Source organism: Natrix helvetica (assembly GCF_964273705.1).
Source record: "Natrix helvetica genome assembly, chromosome: 2".
Lineage (NCBI taxonomy): Eukaryota > Metazoa > Chordata > Lepidosauria > Squamata > Natricidae > Natrix > Natrix helvetica.
This window is the reverse complement of record NC_138552.1, coordinates 131,194,049-131,203,951: the sequence shown is the minus strand read 5'-3', so window position 1 is coordinate 131,203,951 and position 9,903 is coordinate 131,194,049. Positions and strand designations below refer to the sequence as shown.

The following is a 9,903-nucleotide window of genomic DNA, read 5'->3' as shown; positions in this document are numbered from 1 at the left end:
CTTGCCACAGTTGTTAAGTGAATCACTGCAGTTGGTAAATTAGTAACTTGGTTGTTAAGTGAATCTGGCTTCCCTGCTGACTTGCTTTTCAGGTGGTCACAAAAGATGATCATATGACCCAGGGATATTGCAACTGTCAGGTATGAGTGTTACGAAGCACCTGAATTTTGATTGCATTATCATGGGGATGCTACAAGTCAGTAAGTGTGAAAAACAGTAAAAAAAATGTTATTTTTTTCAGTGCTGTTGTGGTCACTTAACTGTTGTAAGTCACTACCTGTGTTAATATTGTTCCTATAATTTGTAACAGATCCATTTGGGGATTTTTCTATTGTAAATGCCAAAATATTATTGGGTACAGTATGCATGTATTAATATGGTATATGCATTAATATTAATACAGGGGGCCAGCAGCATTTACTAATCTGCCTCAGACAGCCAAATATAATAGACCCAGTTCTTCTTTAAATCTGTCCATGATATATACCATTGGAGCTCAACTGCTGATAGTTTTTGAGTAAAATGGATCTCATCTTGTTCCAACAGAAGTATTTTGAAATTAGAATTATAGTTAAGGTTAATTCAAAGCAACTCAAACCCCATATTTATTGGGTGTTTTTTTTAAATGTCAAAAACATTCACGGGGTGAATTCAGTTGAATTTCATTAACAAAAAAGTTAAAACAAAAGAATGGGAAGTCTTGGGAATCTTAACCAATAACGCCTCTGAACTTATATATTCACACCTGAACACCTGTGTCATAAAATAAAATGTATTGATCCTTCAGGTGAGGTGACACAATATTCTTTCAATTCATACTGAGTTGAGTATACGCCTCTTGCACACTAAAAATATTTCTATTAAGTTCCCGTTATCGAATTAAAAGACATTCACAGCTTCTTAGAACACGAGCGCCTCGTACCTTTCGAACCCAATGAAACATGCGCATTCGTGTAGCCTAAGATCGACGATTGGGAGTGCGGCAAGTATTATCATGGAATCAATATGATTGTCACGGGAAGAGAGTATAAACTCTTCTATTTTATAGCTCTATGTTCTTTCACTCAGTTAATACCATATCCGGCTTAAATTTGAACAAGTTTGCCAATATACAGCAGGTTATCACAGAGATGACATGGCCTAGAGAGCCCAGAATACCGCCTCCCCCCACCCCTTTCTTTTAACCGGAAGTTAAAGATACTAACGTATTAGCCCCTGCCCGATAGATTTCTTCATGGTTATAAATTGTGGAATACCGGAAGTGGCTGAACGAGTGGCCTTTTCTAAGCCGGCTTAATCGGAAACGGAAGGAGCAGGCGGAGGTAGTGGCACGGGGAGGTAGAGAAAGTTGTTTGGCTCGGTAGTTACTCCGCTTTTTTTTTTTTGAGGAGAAAAGGCTCTCCTGTGATCCATCTCTCGTCCCGGGCTTCTTAAGGTGAGGGGGTCGCAATCGCGGGCTCCTTGAGCCGAGTGCCGCGCCTGTGGGATAGAGGGTGAGGAAGAGAAGGGACACCCGTGTCCTTCCTCCTTCCAAACGGGAAATCTCGGGGGGTGGCAGTCAGACCCCAATGTAATGCCGAGAGGAAAAATTGGAAGAAATTAAGAAATGATTGGTAGTGCAATACAGCATTGTTGAGTAAAGCACTTTACGTGGTGCTCCTGTTAGTAACTTTGCCGAGCACCTCATTAATCTTAACGAGATTAATTTCTTTTAATGGCTTTGACAATTTGTAATGAAGCAGTCAAACGAAATTTTTCATTGTGCTGCTCGAACGTAACTGGATATGCTTTTATTCGGTGTTTTTGCTGATCAGATTTTTTAGAATGTCAGATTTTAGAACTGAATACAATCAGGTTGTGAAGAAGAATTGCTTTTGTTATTCTCTGAAATTTCAACAAGTATCTTCCATATACATCCTTAGGGTGGTCTCCCCCTCCCGTCCCCAAAAGTATATAATTATAATAATCAGTATTTGCCTTTTTGAATTAGAAGATTCCGAAGAGTCACTGTGGATTAGTGGGTCTAATCTTAATGAATGATGGTTTTAGTTTTTGGGAGAACCTAAAATATATGAATGTGCTATATCTTATTTTTCAGGTCAGCGTGTTGGAAGATGGATATTCGGCCAAACCATACACTTTATATCAATAATGTGAATGATAAAATTAAAAAAGAAGGTATGAAATAAATTATTCCTAATTGTATCCTAATGAATTACAACACATGCAATTCTCATTCCTTTCTTTCTCGGCCATAAATTGTTGGTCTTTAGCAGATTGTAATTTGAAAGGAAATTAATTTCTGAAAGGAAATTTTTGAAACGAAATTAATTTCTCCATCACAAATCTACAGTTACTTTAACTTGGAACACAGCTGGACTTACATTAGATTGTGATCCTTTTCTCTGAGAATGTATTGGAAGAAACACCTGTCATAGGTTCTAATCCCCCAGTGCCCACCTAGATATTTATGAGAGATATATGAATGCTATAGGATCTTTTTGTCTGTATCCCACCAGTTGGTATCCAGAAACCTGCTTCTGCTGACTGAAGAAAATGCAAATTAATCAATCTAATAGTATTTGATACATTTATGTTTCCAGAACATATGTATAAAGAGAGATTCCATTAATCTATTCCCTACTTTTAAACCATTGTCACCTGTATCTTATAAACAAAGATAAGCACATTGTGAATTGCTTTTATTGAGTCAGCTAATACACTGTTTCTGGTCCAGTATTGTATAGATTATTGATAGGAATTCTGGTTTTCAGATATTTTAAGTTCTATTAAAAATTTCATTTAGAGATAGGAATTTCTGCATTCAAATCATATACTCACTATAGTAATAGTTAATATGGTAATCAATCAGTTATAAAGTTCTGAATGTTCTTTTAAGTAGCCACAAATAATGCAACTTCCTTTCCTTTTTTTCCTAACAGAACTCAAAAGATCTTTATATGCACTATTTTCTCAATTTGGTCATGTGATGGATATTGTGGCTTTAAAAACAATGAAGATGAGAGGACAAGCCTTTATTATATTTAAAGAGCTTGGCTCAGCCACCAATGCTCTGAGGCAGTTACAAGGTTTCCCATTTTATGGCAAACCAATGGTAAGTTGTTAATTTTTTATCACGAAACATAACAGTATAGCCATTAGACAGTATCTTACAAAGTTCAGATTTTTCATTATATTCTTAAATTGTAAGAATTAAGTGACTTACCTTTGATGAACATTTGTCCACGAATTGTGATCCTCTATTTGAAAATTTATTTTTTGTTAACATTTTTATTGGCTTGAGACACTGCCTAATGTAAATAACATTGTGACTTCTCAGAGAAATAGAATTTAGGTAAAAGGAGGGTTTTGGGAAACAGCCAATTATCTCCTCTTACTGACATTCCCCAATTTTTTTTTTTTAAAAAAGCTTTCTTCTAGGCTAGGCACTGTATTTTGTTATACCACAGGAAACACATTCTCAATACTATTTGAGCAATATATTTGCCATGTGGAAGTTGTTGAAAACAGTCCAACATGTGTTATTTTGTTGTGCCAGCTTTAGGAATATCCATATGTGTTCTACCTCTTTTACATTGACACCCTGGACAGTCTGACAATAAATATATGTTGATCCTTTTTTCAGACTGTAAATCATTTATAACTCAGACCATAGTAAAATACTGTGCAGCAGCTGTGAAAAGCAGGCATCAATTACCGAAAGGTCATCCACAGTTATAAGCATACTTTTTGTATCAACTATCTCAATTGCCTATATTAGTCTGCTTTTTAAAAGTTATTTTCAATTGTACCTTTTATCTCTGACATTTGGCTGTAATTAATGATTCATTTTACTCATTCACTGTTGGTATAATGTTGCAATTTTTGATAGTAAATTGCCCCAAATACTTCACTGCATGCAGCCCAGGTGCAAGGGATTCTATTCATCTCTAGATCTCAGTATAGGGTATACTTTTCAGAAAGTTAACGAGCAAGATACCTTGTGCACTTGAATTCATATTGATTTCAGTTGCATTACTCTTGATCTACTTGATTACTCTTGATCTTATTCTTGTGAAATTTTGTTTTTTGAAAATAGCGTATTCAGTATGCAAAAACAGACTCTGAAGTAATTTCTAAAATGCGTGGTACATTTGCTGATAAAGAGAAAAGAAAAGAGAAAAAGAAGACCAAATCCTTGGAACAGGCTGCAAATGCTGCCAAAAAGCCAAATCAGGTAAGAAACATTTTTAGCATATGTCTCATTAGACTTAAGCAATATAAATATGTTACAAAGCTCTATGTCTTCATTAGAATGTTCTTGACAATTTGCTAGTTTTATGTGAATTGAATGAAAGGCATGTTTCCCTCAGAATGCTTCCAGGTGAATAGTTTGAGTTTGAGTTTATTAAATTTATAAACCGCCCCCTCTCCCCGCAGGGACTCAGGGCGGTGTACAGACATCGCATATATAAAAACAACAAAGCACAACACGAAAACCCAGACAAACAACGTAAACATACAGTCTGTATATTAGCCCAAACTAATTAATAGTTAAAAACAATCTAAAACCAATTCAAAATTTAAAATTTAAAAAGCCATCCAGGAAGGTCAGTAATAGATGTTACTTATGATTACAAATGGGCCAGGCCGGCTAGTTGGAACAGGTGGGTCTTGAGTTTCTTACGGAAGGAGCGGAGATCAACGGTAGTTCTAATATCGGGGGGGAGGTCGTTCCAGAGAGTTGGGCCCATCACAGAGAAGGCCCTACTCCTGGGCACCGCCCGCCTGCATTGCTTAGCGGAAGGTACCCAGAGGAGTCCCTCTCTGTGAGAGCAGATTGGTCGCAGGGATGTATGGGGTAGGATGCGATCCCTGTATGGGGTAGGATGCGATCCTTGTATGGGGTAGGATGCGAATAATAGAAGAGGCTATTTAAGCTGTTGAGTCTTATCCCTTGTTCACTGGCTAGATCTATAAACATGTAGTCTTTGGGCTGTGACAGCAATTGGGATAAATATTTCTGTCACTAAGCAATGTGGTAGCAAAGTACAAGGTACTGAGGATTTAATAGCTGCCAGCTGATGAAAGTTTGTAAGCTGTAATCAGCAAGGCTGATGCAATGAGGCTGATTCATTGCAGCTATGGTATAACCCTTTTAAGACTGATGGTGGGGTCCACACAAGTCATTTACTGTTTTAAGGGGAGTCTATATATAGGTGGTCATTAGAGAGGAGTTTCTCTCTTTAGTGTGTATTCAGTTCTCCTTGTGTCTGTGGTGAATGGTAAGGGAATTTATCTCCTGCATGTATATGTCTGCATATAGTTTTATATAAACCACTATTAATTGTCTTAAGGCTCTGTGTGCTGTATTATTGCTCCTAGGTTTATCACAGAATGCTAGTCATGCTGCCAAAACTTTTGACAGATCACATTTTTAGTAATGCCAATCTTGGCAGTCCCAGTTGTGAGGACCTCACATGGCTGTAATGTGGGAAGAGGCAGGAATTCCAGGCAAGGAAGCCAGTAGATAGCAGCTAGGATGGAGGGCAGATGCTGTGGATGAGTGCTAGGGATTGTGAGCGGGTGGGTGCCCCTGCTGGGAATGGAAAGGGCCAGGGTTGTGATTCCTCTGAGTGTGTGCCACTACCAATTGAGGCAATCCTCTCAGTAGCAATGAGATGAAGTTTTCAAGGCCTTCCCTGTGTGTAGCCAAATGCCTGGTGGTGATTCTTGGCAGCTACTTGGCCGAGGGCTTTATGTGCCAGAGGGGGAGGCAGGGGCACCTACCCAGCATGGCCAGCAGAGAACCTGTTTAGTACGGCTTCGGATAGACAGAGCTGAAGGAAGGCAGTTGAAGAAGACACCAAAGATCCATTGGAGACAGCAAAAGAGAAATATCCAAGTGCCTGAATGTTGATCACATGACTGTGGGGACACTGCCACAGCCAAGGACCAGCCTTCAAGGACTAGTCATACCTCCATTTTATAGTGCTGTTGTAACTTTGAACTGTTGCTAAACAAATGGACATAACCCAAAGAGTACTTATCAAAACACCCCACACAGGTAACTTGTCTAATCTCCTTTAAAATGCATCCTAGTGCTATTAAAAATACTATTCAATTACTTTTCTTTAATTTTATAGAAAGACAAGAAACAGTAGGAAAATGCAAAAAGTTTCCAAGCAGACGATTAATCTTCTGCCTTCTTATAGCTCAGTAAAAATCTGAAAATTTAGAAATACTGCACAATGAAACTCTTTTACTATGAAAGCAGTAAAATTTCTTAGATTCCTACTCCCATAAACTTACGATGTGTTTTGTAAAATTGCTATGGCAGAAAAGATCCTTAGATATAGCCTCTGGATGTTTTAAGACTAGGATTTTTGTCAATTCTTAAATTACATTCCAGTGTTTTCCCCTTAAATCATTGCCTTCTAACTATTCTGGCCCTCTTAAATTTCTTTTTTGAAACTGAGCCAGTTGTTCTGTATCTGTGTCTAAAGTTTACTCTTGTAATATAATTGTGTGATTAAAAAGAATAAAGACTTCTAAACGCTATTTTTATTTTTTTAATAGGGAGCAAATCAAAATTCAGCAAATCCTCAAGGAAATGCTTCACAGAATCAACAGGTAACTCTTACTGCCTTAGTGCAACTAAACATCTCATCATTGTATTTGACTTATTAGAATAACGTGTAAACAAGTAGTTGTATTTCTTGTGAATAAATTTGTATCCAATTGTTTGTTTCAGACTTTGATATTGCAGTAAGGACAGGAAAAATCAGATTCTTTATATTCCACTTTATTTTAAGAATTTTTTTTATAATGAAAACTAACCTGCTGCAAGATTCAAAAATATTTTTTATCTCCCAAGACTAAATCTAGTCTTTATATAGTCCTGTAGGTAATCATAATTTTTTTTTAAAAAAAGATTTCTATCTTGTGATATTGGAATGATATTTGTTTTCTAGGAAAAGATGTTAGTAGTTGAAAGAGAACAATCTTTAATCAGTTCATGTTCTGATAAGATATATTTTTGGTAACAGATTATGGTCACCGCAGAAGTTATTTTCTGTGGCTAACTCTGAAGATATTCTCAGAATTCCAAATGTGTCCACTGGCTCCCACATCCAGACTTTTCACTAAATTCAGTAAAAGAAATTCAGTTAATTCATTGAAACTTTACTGAGTCCTTAATAAAAAGGTCATTTTCCAGATTATTCTAGCTTCTTTACTTAACTTTGAAACTTAGGAAATATAGAAACTGCTTATATTTTTCACAGTTCTGTCCTTTATTATATCACTTTGTTTACCACTTATGTTACTACAGGTGCCTGATAATCCACCAAACCATATACTTTTCCTCAACAACCTACCAGAAGAGACCAATGAAATGATGTTGTCAATGTTATTTAATCAGTAAGTGCATATGTTTTCTCCTTTTTCCAAAGATGTCAGCTGCAATATTGTATGTAATTATTTCAAAATATAGCTCCCTGAAATGTATATAGTAAATTACATGGTTGTCAATAATTTTACATAGACTAAAACTATGAATACACAGGACTGAGATCATGTAGTTTTTACCGACCTTTTCTTATTTGTAGTAGTTTCCTAGAGTTGTTCAAGAATGATGTATGAACAATGCAAGAAGCTGGGCTTCCTGGTTTAAGTTGAAAGGTTTATGAATAGTATACAAATTGCACATGATTTTATACGGCTGTATGACTGAGCAGTAAATATATGTGCATGCTTAAATTCAGACAAAGGATATGTATCTTGTAGGTATCTTGACTTCAGCCTAGACCAATTTTGCTTTGGATGTTAGCTTCTGAAATTCTTAGCCAGCATGGTTAAAAATGAAATGCCATATTCCTAAGAGCACCATCATCAGAGGTGGGTTGCTGCTGGTTCAGCCCGGTTCGGCTGAACCAGTAGTGGCCCGGAACAGCTGAGGGCGAACCGGTACAATGGCTCTTTTGGTCTGCCTGCCCTCCTATGCTCTATACCTGTTTTTATGGCAAAAGGCAAATTGCGCACAGCATGTGGCGCAAGCCCCGACAATCAGCTGGTTGTCACAGGGGCAGTGGATTGTGCACGCGCATGCAGCATGAGTCAGGCCTGCGCACGAACGGAACACGCGCGCACACAATTAGCAAACCGGTAGTGACGGTAAGTGCAACCCACCACTGACCAGCATAGGAAAGGCAACACTACTTCCTTTCAAACGGTCACTCATAATTATTTGAAGATTGGAAATTCACTGCATGGTGAGTGCTGATTTAAGGATAGGTTTCCCAGCTTTTGCTCAAACTGAATGAATCCAGATTTCTGGCACTAACGTTCAACCATGTGCTAATAGAGGTTGCTATCTTACTATTACAGATGTGCTTTGATTCATTTGTCCTTTTGGCTCAAATTGTTGATTCTGTTTGAAAAGGACTTTGACTCAAAATATTGAAACATTTAGGCTGTTTGAACGGTCTGCTCAATCCAATTTTTGAATTGGTTTGGAATCTGAATATGTCAGGTCAGTTGGGAGTCAGGCAGTACACAAGCTTAATAATACATAATAACTGACTTGACAAGCAATTCAGTTCAGATATTCCATCAAATCACAATTCAGTTGAAATTATCTCACAGCCATATTAACTTTACACATTTTCTTCATTTTTTTCGGCTGCCTCCTCCCTCTAATTGTTACTAATTCCATTTCACTGAAATTGAAGATGACTTTATTTTAATGATGATTTAATGACAAATTATAGAATATGGAAGTGTTTGAAGAGTACTGTATGTAGGACAGATTGCAGATTTGCTGAAGGCTGAATAAAATTTTTGCAGTTAACTTAGTAGAACCTTGAGTTTACTTTCTGATGCCTAAGGATTTCTTGAACAGTAGTTCATTTACATTATGAACTTTATCGTTACGGGCTTTGCTGAACTTGAATTTTCTGTATATTAATTGCACCATTTTCATTGCGTGAAAAAGTTTTGCTGCTTTCCTTTTTCTTTTCTGCCTTGCCCAGATCAGTAGCGTTCAATTAGTCTGTAATAGTGAACTTCAATTTTAAGTTATCATTTGTTAAGACAGTAAGTCTAGCTCCATGATTGGCAATGATAAAGAATATAAACTTACGTAATATAAATATTTTTTTGTCTAGGTTCCCTGGTTTTAAGGAAGTGCGCCTAGTTCCTGGTAGACATGACATTTCATTTGTGGAATTTGAAAATGAAGGACAGGCTGGAGCTGCTCGGGATGCCCTCCAAGGGTTTAAAATTACCCCATCACATGCAATGAAAATTACCTATGCCAAAAAGTGATGGCAATGAACTCACATTTTTTGAAAGAACTTGTTTACAATCTTTTTTTTTAATGCCATGGTTTTTTTTAGGGCGGGGGTGAATAAGTTAAAGGATGGTTCCTTAATTTTAAGGAAACTATGTTATATAAAACTCTTGGGATTTCATCTAGTCGGCATGTTCACATTTCTAAACATGTTCAAGGAATGTTAACATTTTTGCCGACCACTGTTAAATGTTGATTACATAAATTGGTTTAAGATACTGTGATCTTCAGATCCTTACAAGTTGCTTAATAAAAAATAAAATTGTTTCTTAAGAGTTCAACTTTGATTGCTGTTTCATGTGATCAAAATTATTAAATTTAGCTAATTACTGGTCTAGAAATTGGCTGTCTTTGAACGTTCTAATCTGAAGTTGTTTACATTTCATCAGTTATGATTATCATCTTCAAAGGTCCAAGTTCCAGCATAGAAGTTTATAAGGAATGAGTTTTGCCCTAATAATATTTTCCTGCAAGGGACTGGAGGGGGATGGGGGTGGGGAGCTGTGCCCATCCTAGGATAACTGCTGGGGGAGTAAAGAAGTGAAGAAAGT

At 36.9% G+C, this 9,903-nt stretch overlaps 1 protein-coding gene across 3 annotated transcripts; it reads left to right on the top strand.

The window, feature by feature from the left end:
- Positions 1 to 1,238: 1,238 nt before the first annotated feature.
- SNRPB2 (small nuclear ribonucleoprotein polypeptide B2) lies at positions 1,239 to 9,633 on the top strand. 3 transcript variants are annotated; one of them, XM_081944961.1, is made up of 7 exons: positions 1,239 to 1,338; positions 2,099 to 2,178; positions 2,943 to 3,115; positions 4,100 to 4,237; positions 6,580 to 6,633; positions 7,334 to 7,422; positions 9,168 to 9,633. In XM_081944961.1, exons 2-7 carry the CDS (start codon positions 2,115 to 2,117, stop codon positions 9,325 to 9,327), a joined length of 678 nt encoding a protein of 225 aa, XP_081801087.1. In that variant the 5' UTR covers positions 1,239 to 1,338; positions 2,099 to 2,114; the 3' UTR covers positions 9,328 to 9,633. The 3 variants fall into 3 exon arrangements, with proteins under 3 accessions (XP_081801087.1, XP_081801086.1, XP_081801088.1); XM_081944960.1 differs by having other exon boundaries at positions 1,263 to 1,435; XM_081944962.1 differs by having other exon boundaries at positions 1,266 to 1,322.
- The last annotated feature ends 270 nt before the right edge of the window (positions 9,634 to 9,903 follow it).